Source organism: Lontra canadensis, unplaced genomic scaffold, assembly GCF_010015895.1.
Source record: "Lontra canadensis isolate GAN:19392208 unplaced genomic scaffold, GSC_riverotter_1.0 scaffold137, whole genome shotgun sequence".
Taxonomy (NCBI): Eukaryota; Metazoa; Chordata; class Mammalia; order Carnivora; family Mustelidae; genus Lontra; species Lontra canadensis.
The window spans coordinates 1-22119 of record NW_022631131.1 but is presented as its reverse complement, the minus strand read 5'-3'; the positions used below and the strand labels follow the sequence as shown (position 1 = coordinate 22119).

Genomic DNA, 22119 nt, shown 5'->3' with positions numbered 1-22119 from the left:
GCACCTGAAAAGCTTCTGAGGTCCACGCAGTACTGCAGTCTCAAAAATGATCAGAAGGAAATGAATGGGTCTGGCACTAGGCTCTAAACTTCATCAGCAGTGAAGAGGAATACTAAGGTTTACATTTTAAGTATCTAAGACATCTAACATGTAGTGACACCAAGGGCATGGAAAGGTGACACAATAGAAAGATTTCATATCCACTATATAATGACTCATATGTATCGAAGTTTTTCTGTCAACTTAAGCACTAACATACAATTCTATATATATTGTCCAGTTTAAACATGCAGCTAAGGAACAACCTACAATTCAAAGACAGAATCCAATGATATATCAAAACTGCATTGGTAACTATGAATTTTATTATGTGGACATCTACTGTGGCATGCATCTGTACAAACCTTTCAGGCAGTGGTCCACAGCTGGGTTATGAATAAAAAGGCGTAAGTTTTTCTCTCATTTTATTACAATGAAGTTTAACAGTACAGAAAAGTCACATGACCTTGGTGGGTCAGATTTCTTAAACCCTGCAACATGAGGAACTCTAAATACATTAAATATTGTTATACATTCAGACTTCCAATGTACAGGTCTCGGAAACAGTTACAGCCCTCACCAAGCTAGGTTGGGGACGTGAAGTCCAACAGCATCTGAAATGCTGTGAAGGCATAACTTTACAAATAGCAATGTAAGCTTACAGAACTTGCCTTTATTAAGGTGGTATGTTCATGTAATTCCAGCGCCTTCACAATATAACGAACCAAATTTACTATACTTCACTTCTAAAAACCTAGGTGAAACATGAAAAAGAAGCCATACAGTATAAATTGCAACTTCAGGAAAAGTTCCTGCTTTATTATTCCAAATAATTTTTCCCATGTAAAATAAATGTCCAATAGTTCCTGGTATGTGGGAAGATAATGTTTGTTAAAGTCACAATGAAGCCTTATTGACGGAAGCTTGGCTATATAAACAGCACAAGTTGAGAAAAGGTTTAATCTCCAAACCTATTAGACTGGATGAAGTAAGATCAGTAACGGCCACCTTGCGACATTACAGGAGGTCTCATTCCCATCGGAGGTCGAGGAGGCCCACCTTGGTAAGGGGGCACCATTGGCGGTCCCTGCCCATATGGTGGCATAGCACCAGGAAGGTAACCTGGCATGCCTTGATGATGACCACCATACTGACCTAAAAAACAGATTTAAAACACAAAAAATAGATTGAGTTGGTCTGTGCATTATGCTGTTAAATGCAATGTATTCTGCAAATAAATTTGTGTATACTCAGAAAATCCACTTAATACAGTAAATACAATAAACATAAACACAATGAACGTAAAAAAAAATACCATGAGGCGGCATTGGGGGTCTCATTCCTTGTTGCTGTGGGATGCCTGGCTGTGGTGGCATCATACCTCCAATAGGTCCAACTGGTGGATTACCAATGGGAGCCTGTCCTGGTCGAGGAAGATTACGTTGATATTTAGGTAACTGTGCCCTTCTCTCTTCCTACAAATAAATATGATCACAATGTTAAAGACTTGAATATAGAGTCATTAATTATAAAAGATAATCACCCAAAATATTACAGAGTAACTTTGTAAAAATGTACCCTTATTTCCCAACCATTATTTTTGCTCCACAAACCAGTCCAACTGCTTAAAATCTCAATACCTCAAGAAAACCTCACCTATTTTTATATTTGAAAAATGGCTAATAACTTTCCAGGAATTATATACTGCCTAGGTAAGAAAATCTCTAGTGAAGAAAGTAGATAAGCTTTAAAGGATCCGTATATCCTACCTCACACTTATCCATTTCATCATTTACAAATTTATGTGTAACCAAAATGATTTTTAAGAGTTAAGAACCCAACTTACTGTCTTCTTTTAAAAATAGTCTGGGTGTAGGGAAAAGCGTATGTCTAAGATCAAAACACACAATATTCACTTTATTTTGTGGTTCTTAAAAACCAGAATGAAAACCACACAGTAAGCATTAGATCAGATTACAAAACCAATGGTGTACAAATTAATACTTTAAGAGGAAATGTTACTACAACGGTATTCAAACTATGCCAGTAAAAACCTGTGAAAAACTTACCAGTGATATATCCTCATCTGGGTGGATCAACTTACTGGTTGCACTGGTTGTCGTAAGTGTAGCAGGCTTACTTGTTATTGAAGCCGCTGGTTTAGCTGCAGTGCTATTTGTTGTACTAGTCGTTGAAGCTGTAGACTGTGTATAAGCAGGGAATGTAGGCTTTGGGGGTTCTGTAGTTGTTGCAGGGGTACTATTTAAGGGCTTGAAATCTGTCCCAACAGGTCCTTGGACAGCTGCCTGAGCCTGGAAAACACAATCTTTCATTAAGGAAACTTCAAAATCCAAAACTGAATATATCTATTATACTTAACCTAAAAGTGAGATACTAACATTCAATAAAGAACCAAACTTTAAATGAAATTAAAACAAAGTTAACATAATTAAAACACCACAAAATATCAAGATAATATGTAAGAATATCAAAAGACCCTGGAGTCAAAGTCACATCCAAAACTCAGCAGTGGAAACAAGATTGCATATAACTTCAAAGATATTATCTACCTTTATCACCAAAATTTACTTGCTTTACAAAGCTTTGTATTTATTTCAAACTGATGAATTACATTGTATTGGAATATCGTGTTCTACTCTAACTATTTTAAATTAGTTGTTCAATCAATCTACTAAGCACCTCAAAAAAAAAGTAAGAAATTACAAAATACAAATGTTTGGATAAATTTTAGTTACTAAGCAGAGCATAAACAGTATCAGTGGTGACACATTAAAGATGTCCCTTCAGAGATCTCTTTATACAGATAATACAGTGTCCTCCCAATTAACCATGGCTAGGTGATTACCATGGACAAAAGGGCTTCGTAGGATCTTTTAAGCATAAAGATACCGGTAATAAATTATAAATGTGTTACTTCTCATAATTCCAAACATCTGAAACATGAACACTAGGCCAACTTTAGAACCAAATGCAGAGTACTATATTTCCTTACATTGTATGTGATGCATTAGATTAAATAGCATAAATCAAAAAAGCTTAATCATGCATCAGGCTAACCAGTGGCTACTATAACGCATTTACTGCTTACATGCTTTTAACCCTTTAGAACCATAGGAGTTTGGAGTACATTTTTTTCTATTAGTATGAGTTCAAATTTTCAAATACCATTGATTTTTATACCATTAACTTTAAAAAAATTAAACATAGTATATTTTGCAGGGGGGAAAGATTTAGTTTTAAAGTAGGGTCCAAAGGGTTAAGTTTATAAAGCCATTTAACAATTTTAAACTGCAACTTCCTGCGTACTTGTGCTGTGCTAGGAAACAGAGCTTTAGAAGATGCAGACAGACTTTCTGAATTGGATGAAGCTGTACTTGAGCTTGTTACAGGTGTCCCCATCTGTAGCATAAAAGAAAGGAAACAATGAAAAGTCTCCAAACAAATGGGTGAAAATAAGCCATGTGGTAGACTTTCAGTATAGATTGCATTTTTATAAATGCAAAATAATGCAATCAAATCTGACTTATTTCAAGAGGCAGGCAGTTAATGCATTTACAATAAACAAAGTTGACAGTATGAGCCTCAAAAAAAATTTTTTTAAATTCTACACCAATAAACCTAGTTAACCAGTTTCTTTTCTGAAACTGGGATGTGTTTTTGCACTGTGATTTTGAAAAATGATACCTTCATTCGAGAATAAAGATGCATTACTACTGACACTTCAATCCAATTCTCTATCAATGACTCCACAAGATTTTTGCCAAAAGCTTGACATCTCTCAGTAAATAAAATCCCCACCCACCTCAAAAACACAAGATACATGCTTACAGGGGACTTTAAAAGTAAAGCTTTTATTTTCACAACTATAAACAGAAAAAAATTGAGGGAAAAAACCTCTATGGGATAATGTTAAAGTGAAAAATAACACACATCCTGATCTTAATTCTGAGTCAATTAAATACATCTATTTAACTTTGAATATAACTAGGAAAAAAAGAAAAAGTAACCACCATTACACACAATCTCTATACATATACCTATGTACGTAAATACATATTAAAAAAAAAACAAAAGCATCTTTAGTTTCTGAGTTCTAAAAAAACACAAGTGCAGTGGGAAAGATTAAGTCTAACTAGGTCAAATGATGCCCTTCCTGCAAAAGTGTAGCACTGTCGTTTCTCACTGTTCTAAGAGTCCAACAAATGATTTGCTAAGGTCTTAGGATTTTCTCCTTTGACTTTGGGGTTTCATTCCACTCATAGTTCAAGAGGACATAAGAGGACCTCTAAACATTATCATGTATTTAAGTACCCAGAAATTAAAGCTTTCATTTCTATCTAAAGCTAAGAATAACCAGTGTTCACAAGCCATGAAAAAATTAGCATACTACATTATCTGGCTCTAGTCAATGTGTGCAAACATGGAAGAGACTCGGAGACTTCTCTGTATTTAGTAAATTATATTTAAAAAATTAGAAACAAAAAACAAACCTAATGACAATTTCAAGACTTTCTGTAAACAACTACACTTTACCTTTAAATCTAAGTGCACTCCTTTTCAGGAATTTCACCTTACCTGCCCAGCACTGGGGAAAAGAGGCTTAGTAACTGGAGGCTGTGGAGCAGGAACTGTGGCTGTTGGTGCAGGTGGTCTATTAAGAATGCCTGGCGCTGAAACAGCCTGTGCTTGAGTCATTGGAGGAATTCCAGGACGGGGAACAGGAGGGGGCATACCTACAGAGAAGAAATGTTGGAAAAGACAGGGCATGTCAAAACACTTAAGTTCAGAAAAAATTTTTTCCCAAAACTCTCTTAAAATATACCATATTAAAAATGCTTCGAGTGGGGGGTGTGCTTGGGTGGCTCAGTGGGTTAAGCCTCTGACTTTGGGCTCAGGTCATGATCCCAGGGTCCTGGGATCAAGCCCCAAATCAGGGTCTCTGCTCAGCGGGGAGTCTGCTTCCCCCCCTCTCTCTGTCTGCCTCTCTGCCTACTTGTGATCTCTCTCTGTGTCAAATAAATAAATAAAATATCTAAAAAAAAAAATGCTTCTAGGGGCACCTAGGTGGCTCAGTTGGTTGGGCCTCTTGACTCTTATTTCGGTTCAGATCATGGGATCAAGTCCATATCAAGATCCGTGCTGGGTGTGGAGCCTGCTTGAGACTCTCTCTCCCTCTCCCTCTACAATCCCCCACTCATGTGGTCTCTCTAAAAAAATAAAAAATAAAATCAAGGGGCGCCTGGGTGGCTTGGTCAGTTGAGTATCTGCCTTTAGCTCAGCCCCTGATCTCTCAGGGTCCTGAAATTGAGCCCCACATCAGGCTCCCCACTCAAGAGAGGGTTTCCTTCTCCCTCTCCTCCAAATCAATAAAATCTTGAAAAATAAAAATAAAGCTTCTCTACTACAAAGTTACTGATAAACTGGTCAATTCAATGAAGTCTTGAGTAACCTAGGCATTTGCCTCAACCTTTCTATTCCTTTGGGTATTTCAGAACTTCAGGAAGTAAAAGATAGTACTGGAGATTCTATATATGCGGAAAGTAGCAATTAAGCTTACTAATATTACTGATTTGGCTAACTTTTTGAAACACAAAAGAGAATTACTGCAATCATCCAACAGCTGGATGCTCTCTGAACTCAAATTCAAATTACTGTAAAAACACTGATAGGTCACATACTCACAAAAATTTTCCCAGAAAACTAAGTTATCCCTGAAAACACTTTAAAGATTTTATTTTTCTTAAGTAAACTCTACAGCCAATACAGGGCTCAAGCTTAAAACTTGAGATCAAAGATTGGTTGCATGCTCTATTGACTGAGCCAGCCAGGCGCCTCTCCTTTAAGCACTTGAAATAAAATTTCCTGGGGCGCCTGGGTGGCTCAGTGGGTTAAAGCCTCTGCCTTCAACTAAGGTCATGATCCCAGGGTCCGGGGGTCGAGCCCCACATGGGGCTCTTTGCTCGGCAGGGAGCCTCCTTCCTCTTCTCTCTGCACCTGCCTCTCTGTCTACTTGTGATCTATGTCAAATAAATAAATAAAATCTTAAAAAAAAAAAAGAGAAATAAAATTTCCTAAAATCCATCACGAGTGCATTCTTCGAACTTCCTCAACATAACTTTGCCTAAAATATCTCAGAAATAACATATGTGGAACTATGGTCTATAAATTAATGGTTGCACTGGCAATGATGCAAATTTTGCTGCTGCCTTATTTTTCCTGTTCCTTTTACAACTATCAATAAAGCTGCTGTGGACTGCAAACCAAACTTGCTAGAATTACATATAAAAAGCAAAGAAACCAACTGAGAAAGCCTATGAAGGCTTCTATGGCACACCTACTTTGGCTAACCAAATTCCATTCCCCACATTGTAGGCTATAAAGTCAACACAGGGTTTTTTTTTTTTTTAAGACTCCCTTGGAGCTGGAGGGTCCATTAGACCTATTTCTGGTGAACAATAGGACGCTAGGAAGTTTGTGGGAAAATCACTTTGTTTTTTTTTTTTTTTTTTTTAAGATTTTATTTATTTGACAGAGAGAGACAGCAAGAGAGGGAACACAAGTAGAGGGAGAGGGAGAAGCAGGCTTCCAGCTGAGCAGGGAGCCCGATATGGGGCTTGATCCTGACCTGAGCTCAAGGAAGACCCTGAATGACTGAGTCACCCAGGTGCCCCTACTTTGCTCCTTAATGAAAAAAAAAGATAACCCTTTCCTGTTGACACCCTTTCTTGTCTGAGTTATAACAACTGAGTGATGTGTATGAGGGAGAAAAGCTAAGGTTAGCAAAGAAGAATATTTAAAAACACATGGGTTCTTGGTATCACCAGCCACTGAAGCCACCACTTTTCTTTCTGTTGAGTGAGACAATAAATGACTACATTTTTAAAATATGGCATGACGGGTTTCTCTATTACTTGCCCAAAGTCTCCATTATTCATCTAAAATATTCCTAACAAATACTACCCCTCAGGGCGCCAGGGTGGCTCAGTCAGTTAAGCGTCTGCCTTCAGCTTGGGTCATGATCCCAAGGTCCTGGGATCGAGCCCCACATCAGGCTCTCTGCTTGGCAGGGAGCCCACTTCTCCCTCTCCCTCTGCTATTCCCCCTGCTTATATGCTCTCTCTCTCAAATGAATAAATAAAACCTTTAAAACAACAACAAACCCACAAATTCAACACATCTTAGGTATATGAGCTTTGGTGCAAAGGTTCTGTGACTCATTTCGACTGCTTTGAAACCTGTGTATTACCCATTTCAAGACTCAAAAACCGCCACGGTCCATTCCAACACTTCTCCAAGTAATTTCAAAGTGAACTCAGCAAACTATGGTAATTATAAATTACAACTGCACTAAAATCCACAAACCTGTTCTTCAAAAAAGGTAAGAATAAAGCATGCCAATCGTATTAAAAGGAAACCATCTACGTTTCATACCTGGCGGCATACCAGGCATCAGAGGTGGTATTCCTGGTCCAGGTGGCATCATTCCACCCATTGGCATCATTCTATTAGAAAGCAAATTTCAAGAAACAAACCAAGTTAATTAATAGTATAAACCATTAGAAAATATTTTGGCTAAAGCCTGAAACAACAGATAAAAGACTCGAATTTGACCTTTAATACTGAAATAAATCAAGCTGAAAGAATACACAACACTGAAACAATCCTATCAAAATAAACCCTCTAAAACCCAGCAAATTCTTGGGTTTGCCAGTAAAATAAGGAAAAAAAAAAATCCGTCTTTGCTGACAAATCATTTTCATACATTTAAAGTCACTAAGAACAATTATACCTTCCTTAATATATAAAAGAGGCCTCATCTAAAATATGTGTAATTGGAAATCAAAATCACCTTTTGTCTCACTTGAAAATATCCATACAGAATGTAAATTTAAAAAAATTATTTTGGAGTCATCAGATTTTTCAAAAGGAAAATACTGAATGTACACTGTGGAGTAAATTTTTTTTTTTTCCTTTTGGAGGGTTAAAAAAAACAAACAAACACTACCACCAAAATTAAAAAGAGTCAAAAGTAAACTCACACAACTGCCCAATTTCTATTTGTAATAGCTACCTAACAGTAAACCATGACTTAAAAAAAACATAACCCATATTTATTTTCTTTCCCCTAAAAGAGCTCACCTTCACATATCAATATTCAATTCACTTAAAACAGTTCCAAGTTTGTGAATTCTTAAATGAGAACTTTATCAAAAGGTAAACTTCTATTTACAGATTTCATTATAAGAAAACCGAATTACTTCCATAATAACAAAGCATGTAATTTTGGAAAAGAATATCTATTCTTTCTTAACTAACAACCCTTTTTTTTTTTTTTTAAACTAAATTCCATTACTTTAGCAGTTTGGGGAAAAAGAGCTGCATTTAAAAAATGCTTTTTATATGGGTCTATTACAATTTCCTCACAGATGTTTTATTTCCCTCCATTAAGAGACCTGTGTCAACCAGCTTGCACATTTTAGAAGTTTTAGGAAGGTTAGAAAATTTCTGAAGTCAATTGAATAGATACCATTAAACACATAAAAAAATGACATTATGATACCTCCTGAATTACATTATGAATGAGATGCTTACATGTTTTCACCGCAAAATGACTGGGTGTATTTTCTCTGATGATGCAATCTGTGAAAATGTATGACAAAATCAAAATCTAACTGTGATTTTCAAAATACAGTGGGAAAGTGTATTGTATACCTCTCACATCCAACATATTTAAGTAAAAGTGATAGGCACGAGCACCTCATATTCATTTTAGTTCTTGATGATTTGACAAATAAAATCATTTACAGAGTTTGCTTCTTGTCACAACTACAAAGTGTCATGGACAGTTCTGAATCTTAGAAACACAAATCTACAACCAACTACTTTAATTACATCAGATGCAATTGAAGCAGATGGCTGCCTACAGACATCCTAAAACCCAAAAATCTATTATCTTCAGAGGCAAATTTATATTCCTTTAATTGACTGGTAGACCCCTTTATTTGACAAATTTAGTATTTATGGAGCCCATACCTTTTGGGGAGGGGGCGGGGGGCAAAGTAACATTTTAAAATTCATATAACACCCAAGCTGAAAAAGATCATTACTAGGCACAAGCCCACAAGTCAATTAAAAGTTCTCTTACCCAGGTGGCATGCCTGGCATGACTGGTGGCATTCCTGGCATCAAAGGAGGAACACCTGGCATTAATGGAGGTATGCCTATAAATAAGAATTTCAACAACAAAAAAAATCACAAATATTAAAGTGGTAAGAGAAAGATTTTAATACTTCTACGTCACATCAATAAAGTCCTTAAAATGTTAATTTTAAGAAACCTTATGTAATACCTGGAGGCATTCCTGGGGCTCCCGGAACTGGTGGCAGTCCTGGCTGTGCCATTGGAGGGATATAGCCTTGTTGAGGTTGAACAGGCTGTGGCTGAAATGAAGTTGAAGCTGCAGAGTCATCATCGTCATATTCATCAGAATCATCTTGTTGCTTCTTTTTTTGACTCTCTGCTAAAAAAAGTTTTAATTAGTTTTTCCCCATAAAGTAAAAAAAAAAAAAGAAAAACTCAGCATGTCTGACATTCAACATTAAAAAAAATAATTTCAGGGCAGCTGGGTGGCTTGGTCCATTAAGAGTCTGCCTTCAGCTCAGGTCATAATCCCAAGGTCCCGCATCCGGCTTCCTGCTCAGCAGGAAGTCCGCTTCTCCCTCTGCCCCTCCTGCTTGCTGTCTCTCAAAAAATATCTTTTAAAAATAATAATTATTTCAATTCAATTAGCTCATGAGATTTTTCTTACAAAAAGAAAATCACAATACTGTTTTTACTCTTCAAATTTGTTTCCAATCTACGTTAAATAAGAAGGTTAACATACTTTCCCTATTCTATGACAGGTAAAAGTGTTTTTCCTAAGTCAGCTTTATTTAAAAAAATTACTTTCTATTCCATCCATAAAGATAAACTGTAACAAAGAGGTCTGACCTCTTCTCGATGCTTCTCAAAACAAAAGTTTCAGGGCACCTGGCTGGCACCTGTAAGTAGAATATGTGACTCTAGAACTTGGGGTCTTGCGATCAAGCTCCACATCAGGTGTAGAGCTTACTTAATAAAAACAAACAAATGAAAAAACTCATGGAGCTTCCGCATGATGGCTCGCTCAACTGAGTGTCTGACTCTTTCAGCTGAGGTCATGATCCCGGGGTCCTGAGACTAAGCCTCAAGTGTAGGCTCCCCACTCAGTGAAGAGTCATCTTGAGATTCTCTCTTCCTCTGCTCCCCACCAGCTTTGCTCACTCTCTCTCTCCCTCCCTCTCAAAAATAAATGGTAAACCTTAAAGACATAAAATAAAAGAGGTGACTGTGTAGCTCAATCAAGTAAGCATCCAACTCTTAGTTTCAGCTCAGGTGACAATCTCAGGATTGTGAGATCAAGCCAGGATGGTTAACACAGAGTCTGCTTCAGAGTCCCTCTCTCTTCCCCTCTGCCCCTCCCCTTGCCTGAACGTAATCTTTCACAATAAATAAAATCTTAAAAATAAAGAAATTTCATAGGTGGTTAATAACTTCCACTATCTGGATAATGATCACAAATTCCAAGACAAATAACAGCACTAAAAAAATATTTTACTATTAGTAGTTATACAATCAAATCGTAACAAGCAACCTTTGTTTTCAAAAATCTCAACACTTGCTAATTCCACCTGTAATCACATATATACAAATCAAATACACAAATTCAAACATTAAGACACAAGAAATAAAACTCAAAATTGGAGTTTTGAATAAACCTAACATCTACTATTAACTGTTATGTCAAATTATTAATACTCTCGTTAGTGAAGCTCAATTAAGAAAAAGCAAAGATCTTAGCATTTACCTTGTGTTTTCTGTTCAAGAAGTCGTCTTCTTTCATCCATGTCTTTTTCTGGAATACCTTCCATACCATATATTTCCAATTCGATGTCTGTTCTCCCAGGTATTGCATTTGGTACAGCATCTATTGTCTCTTTATGCACCTAACATTAAAACAAACTTCCATTAGATAGACTAAAGTGCCTCATAAAGTCCTTTAAGAGTAATCTGAAATTACTTAGAGAACACTCAGTATAATAGTTAAGCATAACTGGCTCTATAGTGAGACTATCTGGACTCAATCCTGTTTTGCTGCTCACTAACCAGATATGTGGATTAGGCAAATCATTTAAGATTACTCCACCCACAGTACCTAACACCTAGGATCATTTTTAGGATTAAATAAAACACAATGAATAAATTATCACTTGGCAGGATGTCTAACACATAGTAAGGACTCAATACATATTAATTTAAGCTTACTATGTAATCTTGCTTGCTTGAAGTATCAGCAATGAACTAGTAATTCCACTCAAATCAGAGAAGTTTCAAGTCTGACAAATAAAACTTAGAGGAAACAGTCCTCTTTTATCAAGAATTAAAATTTCCAAGAATGGATCTTGAGACAAGCCTGTAGTTACAAATTATAAAAGTGACATTTACAGTTAGCATTACCCCTAACTAAGGAGTTACCTGAGACACTTAACACTGCACAGCAATGATCCCGTCATTATCCTAAACTTATTTGGTAGACCACAAAGAGGAGGAAGTGCTATTATAAAACACTGGAAATCTACAATTTTTTTCCAGTATGGTTTTTGCTAGAACAGATGTTTCCAACACTCAAACATGGGTCTCTCTTGCCAATATGGTAAAATTCCTGTCAGTCTCAGTTTCTTCAGCCACTTGCATTCACTCAGGCTAAAAAATGTCAAAGTATTCTTGCCCAGACTATCAGCATTACCTGAAAACTTATCAGAAACACAAATTCTCAGTATACGCTCTACCCCATCAGAAACTCCTGGGTAAGGCTAGCAATGTGTGCTTTAACAAGCCCTCCAGGTGATTCTGAGGCATGCTCAAGCTTGAGAATCACTGATTTAGGTTAATAATGACTTGGACATACTTGTCCATACTCAATTTTTCTTTCCTCCCAAGACACTTTCATGTAAGAATAGAAAGGTAATTAAAGGAAGCTAAGTATCTTTTTTTAAGATTTTATTTATTTTTTTATTTAACAGACAGAGGTCACAAGTAGGCAGAGAGGCAGAGAGAGAGAGGAGGAAGCAGGGTCCCTGCTGAGCAGGGAGCCAGATTTGGGGCTCGATCCCAGGACCCTGGGACCATGACCCGAGCCAAAAGCAGAGGCTTTAACCCACTGAGCCACCCAGGTGCCCCAAGGAAACTATTTTCCTCTCAGATATGTATCTCAAAGACTTTAAACAGCGACATGCAAATCAAATTCAAAAATTGTAATTTTTTTAATAAATTTTTAACCACTGTTCCTCACTGTGATTAAAAGATCCACAAATAAAGCTACTCAACAAGCAACTTAATCACCGTTTTCTAAGTTTTTTGGAATGTTACTATTCTTGACAAATGCAGATGAATTAATTCATGTTTTCCCAAAAAATTAAAATTACATTCACATACACAGTAACTAGTCTTTGTTCTACTTCTAAATGATAAGGCCAAGAATAAACATTTCAAAAGCTGTTGGAAAGAAAGGAAAAGAACATGATTTACCTAACTACCTCACAATATCCCAGCCAGAATTAAATTTCTTAAAATCTTGCCTAGAAGTTGGTATGGTCTTGGCTGAAAAGACAAGAGAAAGCACTGATGTGAACCACCTAAATTATTAATGTCTTAGGTTTACCACCTATAAAACTGGAGGCTGTATCTGATTTAACTGCCATGCCTATCTCACAGGTTGCTACGCAACTACACTAGGACTACAAAAATAGAAGCACTTAGTCCATTAAAAATGTTACTGAAATAATTTCTCAACTAATCTCTTTCTAGTTCCATTCCATGTTTCTGCTCTTGTATAGTACAACTCTTCAAAGAGTGCCTCTACTTCTTTATTTTCTTTTGAAAGCATTCCAATCAAGCTTTCATCCTCATCGTTCTAGGAAATCATTCAATCTCAGTCCTCTTCTTCCTTGACCTACCACCAGCATTTGACGCAGTTAAATAACTTACTCCTTGAAACATTTCATTTGGTTTTCAGTACACTATTTTCTTGGATTTCCTACCATTTCAATGTCCCTGAATGGTTTACTTTAATCTTCCAACCTTTAAATACTGGGAGTGGCCTAAGGTGGAGTCCTTGCACCTCTTTTTTTATCTATATTCCACTCCCTAAGGAAAAAGGACATCTAGTATAATGAGTTAAATAAAATAGCTGTCCTTACACGGTATCCTTCCAAACTTCTATCTCCAGCTCCCACCTCTCTGAACTCCAGGATTGTAGACACAACTCCTTAGAGGACATCTCCATCTGGATATTCAACAGACCTTCTCAAAATTAACCTAACACCAACCTGATATCCTCATCTCTAAGCCTATTCTTCCGGCAGCTTTCTACATCTCAGTGTGTATCTCACAGACCAAATGCCTTCAGATCATCTGTAACTCCTCACTTTATTATACTCTGCATCAAATCCACCAGCAAAGTCTGGTCTCTGTCACCCTCACCTCTTGCCTGGAATACTCTAGTCACCCTAAGTGCACTCTGCAGCCTGTCTAATCTCAAGTCTACTGGCCAGGACAATTCTTTAAAAAAAAAGAAAGAAAGAAAAAAGAAAGTGCATCAGCATGCTCTCCCTCTACTCAAACCTCCCATTTCATTCAGAATTGAAGAAAATGGCCTACGTAAGCCCTCCTATATAAAGAACATTGCTACTCTTTCCTTCTTCCTTCAATATAGGAGGATGCTCCTATATGTGAGGGTCTTTCATTCGCTGTTCCACGGCTCTTTCACTTCCTTTCAGATCTCTGTTCAGATGTCAGTTTCTCATCCAGGCCTTTTCCCATCTTGTGGCCCTCCCTATACCTCCTACCTAGTTTTAGCCTTCTCTATCACTTATCACTGAAAAACTAAGTATTTACAGTTTATCTTCTTCCACAACACGAATCTAAACTCCACAATGGTGACTTTTTCTTCACAGCTGTATACTTAGTGCCTAAAACACTAACACAATACCCTCTCACAGGAACTTTTTGTGAGAAATAGTAATATTCTGTATCGAAACTACCCAATACAATAGTCATCCACCAGCCACATATGACTGAGCACTGGAAATGTGGCTATAATGACTGACATATTAAATTTTTTAATTTTTAAATTACCCCTTTAAAAAAAAAAAAAGACTTATTTCAGAGAGAGAGCAAGAAAGCAGGGGGAGGAGCAGCAGGCTCACCACTGAGCAGGGAGCCCAATGCGAGACTGAAATCCCAGGACGCTGGGGATCATGACCTGAGCAAAGGCAGGTGCTTAACCAATTGGGCCAGCCAGGTGCCCCTAAACGTCTTTTAAGTAGCCACATGTAACTAGTGATTACTACAGTGGAAAACTGTGGGTCTAGCATGTAGCAGGATCTAAAATATTTTTGAATGAATATTAAATTATTGTTATATAATTGGGAGTGGAAAAGATCTATATCAACATATTTTCTTTTATAAACTTATTTTTAAACTTGGGGAAACAACATCTTATTTTAATTTACCTCCCTGCCTCCTACCAACAGTAGTTTCCAATGAATAAGGATTTGCTCATCTCTCATCTCTCTAGGGTCCAATTAGGCAAAAATTCAGGCAGCTCTAGGATTGGCAAAAGTAGAAGAAATAACGTTGAATAAGACATAAAGGCACTTACTAGATCTTTAAAAATATAAATTGCAAAGCTTTCCCTACCTAGCAGTGAAAAAACTCAAGAAACACAAAAATTATCGAATGAAACACAATGTTACCATTCCAAAAGAGGTCCAGGGAATAACAGAAGTAAGCCTATCCTCAGGCAACAGATTATAACAAATCTTTCAAAGGCAGTGAGTAATGGTAGCTAATTATGTGTTAATTCTCATAGGATTAGAACTGGTCAGACTGACCACAAAATTGAAATCACTGATCCTTGTTCTCTAACCCAAGTACAAAGCAGATACTTGGGGACCTCAATTTGTCACCAATCTAACCTAGGATAAGAAATACTATCAATAATTCAAAAATAAACATTAGCAACATAAATTTTCTTTAAACATTGAAAAACCCAATTATTTATCTTCTTAATGGCTAAAAACAGTGTTTTTTAAAGCTAACTAACCACATCTGATCTTTCGCAATAAACAAAACCCTACAGCTGTCAAAGAGAAATTCAAAAAATTTTTTCACATGGTTTAAACAAGGGGGTAAAAATTAAATTAGGGGAAAAAAAAATCCTTACCTGCATGCAATGAATAGCTAAGCCAGGTCCTGTGTACAACTTCTTATGACATATATGGCATTTAAAATGTTTTGCTTTTTGGTGTTGTATAAGAATCTTCTCATCATCAAAATCTCTATTACAATACCTGATCAATGCTGTTAAGGTACAAAACCAGCATGATATTGACGCTGCTTATAAAAAAAATCTGTCATACATTAGAGAACAGGAGGAAGAATATTAAAATGTAAAAACAGCTAAAACCAAAAATGTCATTTATACAAACTTTGTTTCTGGTATTTACTATGTAATTCGGAATTATCTTGCCATGTACTTCTACTCTTTTAAAGATTCCCAGAAATCCATAATCTCTCTCCACCATCTCTAAATGAACACATCTCAGTAATCAGCAACATAGTTTTGTCAAATTCTTGCATTTAAAAGAGATTTAAGTGAAACTGACTTTTTTTTTCATTATTTCAACATTTGAAATGCACACTGTGGACTGTACAGTTCAAGGTTAAAAAAAAAAACCCCGAGTTTATGTCGAGACTGAATTTCAAAATAGAAATCATTAAATAGACGAACAAAAATAACTGAAATATTAAAAATCTACCTAATACCTGGAATCTGAGATTATTTAGATCCAAAAATAAGCTCATAACGAATAAGAACATATCCCTATGAACAAGCCATAAAGTTGTTTGCAACTCCTTATAAATTTATGTTGCCATAGAGTGTATTTAAACTCACAAATCACATTAATAAGACTGAGAATTTTGATCTCACTCGACAGATTTTCCTAAAAGCACATTGAAAAAAATAAGTGACCATCTTCCAACTAGCATGGGAATAAACGCAATTCTGTAACAGATCGTTTTTTAGTACAGACCAGTAAGCAAAACCACTTTCATCGTCAAATGTATTAGCGCTTCCGGAAAAAGTATTTAAAAAGACGCCACGTTTTAGTAAGCAATAGGAAGCAATTTTTTTTTTTTTTTTTGAAGACTTACAAAGCCAGGTAACAGACGAAAAGAAACTCCACCCTCTAAGAAACGCTTCTTGAAGATTAAGGCGCCAGTGGGTGAGACGCGGAAACTAGTTCCCCCAACCCAGGTCAAAAAAAAAAGGGGGGGGGGGTTCGAAACCGGGGTTGACGAACACAAGCCTTTACTAAGCCATCGAATCTACAATAAAACGGGAAAAGTGGGTGAGAGGCTCCGAAGCTCTCCCCTAATCTTCCATAGACTCAATCGGCGTATTATACTCGAAGAAAGCCCCTTTGTTGAATCGTCACCAAAACAACGGAGTGTGGCCGAACAGCCTTAGGGAACACTGTCCTTGGTGGAGGGGTCCAAGCCGCCTCCCAGCGGTTGGGTCCACGAGCGCACCACATCAAGAACCTCCTGAGTCACGGAGTCCCACGACCCCCAACTGCCAGAGAGCCTGTCACCCTAGGAACTTCATTTTCTGCGAGGTATTCCCAAATCCGGCTCCGGGCCATCCAGCCACCCACCTCGAGGCCTAGATCCCAGACACTCTCCGCCACAGGCCAGAGCAAGGCCTCCCAGTCCCAGTCACCGCCAACCGGCGCCCCCGCTCGGCCTCGACTTCAAACCGGTAAAGGATATCAGCACCACGGCTTCAGCTGCTTCTTCTTCTTGCGACCCATAACCGCGCTCTACCGACAAAGTATAAGGGGGAAAAAACAAGCAGGAAAAACGAGGCAAATACCGCTCACTCTCCCGACCCAACGGCCACCACCGCGTCCCACAGGAAACAGACACAAAATGGCCGACGCCCTCGTTCGCCGCTCTGCTCCCGTCAGGCACTGCGGCCGGAGGCGGTGCTAGGCCGGGTAGGGTCACATGACGCAGGCCTCCTCCCTGAGTGGGTGGAGACTCGTGGCGGCTGAGGTGCAGCCGCCATCTTGTCCGTTTAAGCTGTCCCGGCCATCCTTGCTTGTGTTTGCTGATCCCTCCGGTTTCTTTTGTAAGAGAGCTGGTTACGGAGGTACGCCGAGACACTCGTAATTGAAGGAGTGGGGGTTTGGGGGGACTGGAAAGATTATTATTGTAATTAAGGACAGACTACAAATAAAAAATACTGAAAGAGCGCCCAACTTTTAATTATGTCTCTTTGCTCGAATTAATCCTTCCTGTAGTAAGTGTTGCGCATTTGCTTATCACATATTTTGTTAAAGAAGTGTCAGTCTCTGCCTTGTAATTCACAGATGGGTGACAGGGTGCTGCAGACCTCCGGAGGGGAGCACTAACAAGGGTCTTAGAGGTCATTGGGGTGTCAAGAAGGGTTTTCTGAAGGGTCCGTGGGAGCAAGGGAAGTGGAAGAGAGAGAAACTCTTTGAAGGAGCAAAAAGCGCAAGTCTTTGAGCCTGAGCGCCTGAAATACACTAATGGTGTTGGGGCTGGAGCTCCTAGTGATGGGGCTGGTTGGTGGCAAGAGATAATCCTAGGGAGGAGGGAAAAAAAGGAATCTAGGCTGGAAGGGAAGAAGTAAAACCGTGTTCACAGCACAATGTTGTTATGGGTTGAACTGTGTCATTGTGTGTCCCCCCACCCCACGCAATCAACCACAAAGAAAAGTAAGTCCTAACCCTCAGTACCTCCGAAGGAGACTTTGAGCGGTGAGCAAGCTGACGCTCTAGTAGAGGAAACATAATAAACAAATGCATAATGTCAGGAGTGATTAAGTGCACTGGAAAAGAACTAAAACAATATTAGGGGACATGATAGAGACCTGCTGGGATGACAGGAGAGGTTTGTGTGGGATGTGTTTTGTACAGGGCATTTTCCGTCTGAGGAGGGACATTTGTGCAGAAAACTGATATGAAAGAAAAAGACATGCACATATCTGGGGGTATTCCAGACAGAAGCGCAAATTAAAAGAGGGCTACACTGGGGGGAGGGGGGGATTGGAGTGTTTGAGAAACAGCAGGAAATGTGACCAGAACAGAGTGAGCAAGGGAGAGTGATAGGAAATGAAGTCACAGGGGGAGGTAGAGGCCAATCTATGAAGGCTTCTGTACATCAATCAGAGCCTTTTTCTTTCTTTTTTTTTTTTTTAATTTACTTATTTGACAGAGAGCGAGCGAGCACAAGCAGGCGGAGTAGCAGGCCCAGGGAGAGGGAGAAGCAGGCTCCCTGCTGCGTAAGGAGCCTGACACCGGACTCGATCCCAGGACCCTGGGATTATGACCTGAGCGGAAGGCAGTTGCTTAACCACCTGAGACACCCAGGCGCCCAGTGCCTTTTTCTTACAGTGGTTTCTAAGACTGAAGCTGGAGAAAACAATATAAAATAACAGTTAAGATTATAGATTGATCAGGGCGCCTGAGTGGCTCAGTAGGTTACGCATCTGCCCTCCTCTCAGGTCATGATCCTAGGGTCCTGGATGGAGTGGGAGTCTGCCTTTATTTCTCCCTCTCCCTCTGCCACTCCTCTGCTTGTGCACTCCTCCCCGTGCTATGTCTCTCTGTCTCCTTTAATTGTGTTGCCAGAATAAAAACTTAAATACTGGATTGTGTTTCTATTTGTGCACATATTCTAATTCTGATTCATTCTTTTTAATGGGTACATAGTCTTCCGGTACGTATGTGTATTAGTTTCCTATTGCTGCCATAACAAAATCACAAATATAGTGGCTTAAATCAATTTAAGTTTATTATATGACAGCCCTGGAGATCAGAAGTCTGAAATGGCAGGTCTACATTCCTTCTGCAGCTTCTAGGGAAGAATCACTTACTGCCTTTTCTAGCCTCTAAAGGATACACAAATTCCTGGCTTGTGGTCCCAAATCACTTCAGTCTCTGTATATCACAACTGCCTCCTCTCTGATTTCCCTCCTTCTTACAGAGACTCTTATGGTTACACTGGGCCTACTTGGATAATCCAAGATAATCGTCCCATTTCAAGTTCCTTAGTATAATCACACCTGCACAGTCGTTTTGCTATGCGAGGTAACATATTCTCAGGTTCCAGAGGTTAGGATGTGGACATGCTGGCAGGGGTGTGTGTGTGTGTGTGTGTGTGTGTGTGTGTGATTATTCTGCCTACCAGTGCTTGTACCAAAATTTACATAATCAGTACTCTATTGACCAACATTCAGATTATCTAGTTTTTCATCATTTTAAACCACGTTGCAAGGAATATTTTTGGACTTGTATTTTCACACTTACATAAATGTATCCATTTGATGATATCCTGGTGTTGCACCAATAGCCAAAGGGTATGTGAATTTAAAATATTGATAGAGGAGGGCCTGGGTGGCTCAGTGGGTTGAAGCCTCTGCCTTCGGCTCGGGTTGTGGTCCCGGAGTCCTGGGATCGAGCCCCTCATTGGGCTCTCTGCTCAGCGGGGAGCCTGCTTCCACCCCTCTCTCTCTGCCTGCCTCTCTGCCTACTTGTGATCTCTGTCAAATAAATAAATAAAGGGGCACCTGGGTGGCTCAGTGGATTAAAGCCTCTGCCTTCGGCTCAGGTCGTGATCCCAGGGTCCTGGGATCGAGCCCCACATTGGGCTCTCTGCTCAGCGGGGAGCCTGCTTCCTCCTCTCTCTCTGCCTGCCTCTCTGTCTACTTGTGATCTCTGTCTGTCAAATAAATAAATAAAATCTTTAAAAGAAAATAATAAAAGTCACATCATTGACATAAAATAAATAAATAAAATCCTAAAAAGTTTTTTAAATATTGATAGAAAAAAAATAAAATATTGATAGACATTTTCAAATTCCTTTCTAAATCACGTATATTGGGGCATCTGGCTGGCTCAGTTGGTAGAGCAAAAAGCAACCCTTTTTTTTTTTTTTTCCTTTTTTGACAGAGATCACAAGTAGGCAGAGAGGCAGGCAGGGGCTGGTGGGCAGGCTCCCTGCTGGGCAGAGAGCTGGATGTGGGGCTCAATCCCAGGACCCTGAGATCAGGACCAAAGGCAGCCAAAGGCAGAGAGGCCTTAACCCACTGAGCCACCCAGGTGCCCTGAGCATGCAACTCTTAATCTCAGGGTTATGAGTTCAATCCCCATGTTGGATGTAGAGATTACTTTAAAAAATAAAATCTGAAAAAAATAAACAAAATAAAATTAACCATGTGTATTTTTATTCCTATCAGCAGTTTAGGAGAATGCTTCTTTACGTGCCTCAGCACAAGGTATTTCAAATCCCTGCTAATCTGCCAGGTGAAAAGTAGTACAATATGTCACCAATTTCATTTGAAATTTCAGTTTAAATTGAACAGTTTATTTGCTTACATATTCATTTTTATTTCTTCTATGAACTGCCTATTGTCTTTCTTTTTTATTGACAAATGACAGACCTTCATCTATTATATATGTTGCAAATACTTTTCCTGGATGGTCATTTGTGTTTTGACTTTGGGTGACACAGAAGTTTAGTTTTTACCTAGTCAGATTTTTCTTTTCCCACGTGGTTTCCAAGTGTTTTAAATATTTAGAGAGGCCTTTTTCAAGACTCTTCAAAGTTCTCCCATGTTCTTACCTGGAAGTGGGCATTTTAAAGTCATATCATTTGGGGCACCCAGGTAGCTCAGTCAGTTTGGCCTCTGACTCTTGATTTTGGCTCAAGTCATGATCTTGGGGTCCTAGGGTCAGCCCAGGGGTCAGGCTCCCCACTGGGCAGGGAGTCCTGGCTTGTCTCCCTCTCCCTCTGTCCCTCTCTCTGCTTGTGCGTGCTCTCTCTGACAGAAGGAAAGCACAAGCAGGAGGAGGGGCAAGTAGAGAGAGAGGGAGAAGCAGGCTCTCCGCAAGGCAGGGAAGCAGATGGGGGGCTCAAAATCCCAGCATCTTGGGATCGTGACCTGAGCCGAAGGCAGACAGACGCCCAACCCTCTAAGCCACCCAGGCGCCCCTAAAAATAAATTTTTATATCTTTTATCAATCTGGTGCACATGAGTACGTGTCCACGCACTTGAAGGGTAGTTGGAGGACCCATTCATCCCTTGCCAGGTGGCCAGCTAATTGTACCATGTTTATTACGTCTCCTGGACGTCTTAGACGATAGCCAGAGGAGAAAAGAGAGTCAAAAGAGAAACGGTAAAAGAGTCGCGGGAGGTAATTTGGTGCGCCTACTAGCCCCTGCGGGGAGTAAAGCGCCCCCGCCCTGGGCCGCCAGCTTCCCGGACTCCGGGAAACCGGCGGAACGCAGGTGCACGAAGGCTTGGAGCCGCACGAACCCGGCCTGGGAGGACTGTACGGCAGCGGGGGAGCGGTTTGGCGGGAACACAGGGCCGCTCGGAGGCCGCCGCCGCCGCGATGCTCCCCTCCTTGCAGGAATCTCTGGATGGGGATGAAAAGGAGCTAGAGAGCAGCGAGGAGGGAGGCTCCGCGGAGGAGCGGAGACTCGAGCCGCCACCCAGCAGCCACTATTGTCTCTACAGCTACCGCGGAAGCAGGTGCAGCACCCAGCGTCCCTGTGGTCCCTCCCCGGCCCTGCCGCCGGGCCCCGAATCCCAACCCCGCGCCCCGGCCCCGCATCCCAACCCCGGTCGCTCGCAAAGACCTCCCCCTCTCCCAGCTGTATAGTCTCTGGCCCTAAGTGCCCCCTGGCCTCACGCCGTTCTTAAGGGCCACCGGCCTGGACTTTGCCCCTCCTAAGCCTCTGCGCTCCAACTGTCCCTCTCGACTTCTCAGCCCCTTCCTGTCGCCCCTGCCCTTGCTTGGCGCAGCGCCTCGCCCACTCATTAATGTCAGTTTCCACCCCGTCCTTCTTGTCCGTACCGCCCCACTTTCTCCCATTAGCCCCACG

General features: G+C 39.9%; 1 protein-coding gene across 6 annotated transcripts; it reads right to left on the bottom strand.

Moving 5' to 3' along the window:
- Nucleotides 1-343: 343 nt before the first annotated feature.
- Nucleotides 344-17171, bottom strand: ZNF207 (zinc finger protein 207). Of its 6 annotated transcripts, none has more exons than XM_032843284.1 (12): nucleotides 16975-17170; nucleotides 15365-15491; nucleotides 10946-11084; nucleotides 9410-9580; nucleotides 9206-9281; nucleotides 8653-8700; nucleotides 7492-7562; nucleotides 4636-4793; nucleotides 3367-3459; nucleotides 2109-2351; nucleotides 1355-1514; nucleotides 344-1194 (listed from the first exon to the last, which is right to left on the bottom strand). In XM_032843284.1, the coding sequence occupies exons 1-12, from the start codon at nucleotides 17013-17015 to the stop codon at nucleotides 1034-1036; spliced, it is 1488 nt and encodes a 495-aa protein (XP_032699175.1). In that variant the 5' UTR covers nucleotides 17016-17170; the 3' UTR covers nucleotides 344-1033. The 6 variants fall into 6 exon arrangements, with proteins under 6 accessions (XP_032699175.1, XP_032699176.1, XP_032699177.1 ...); XM_032843285.1 differs by having other exon boundaries at nucleotides 9410-9577; XM_032843286.1 differs by lacking the exon at nucleotides 8653-8700 and having other exon boundaries at nucleotides 16975-17171.
- Nucleotides 17172-22119: the final 4948 nt, after the last annotated feature.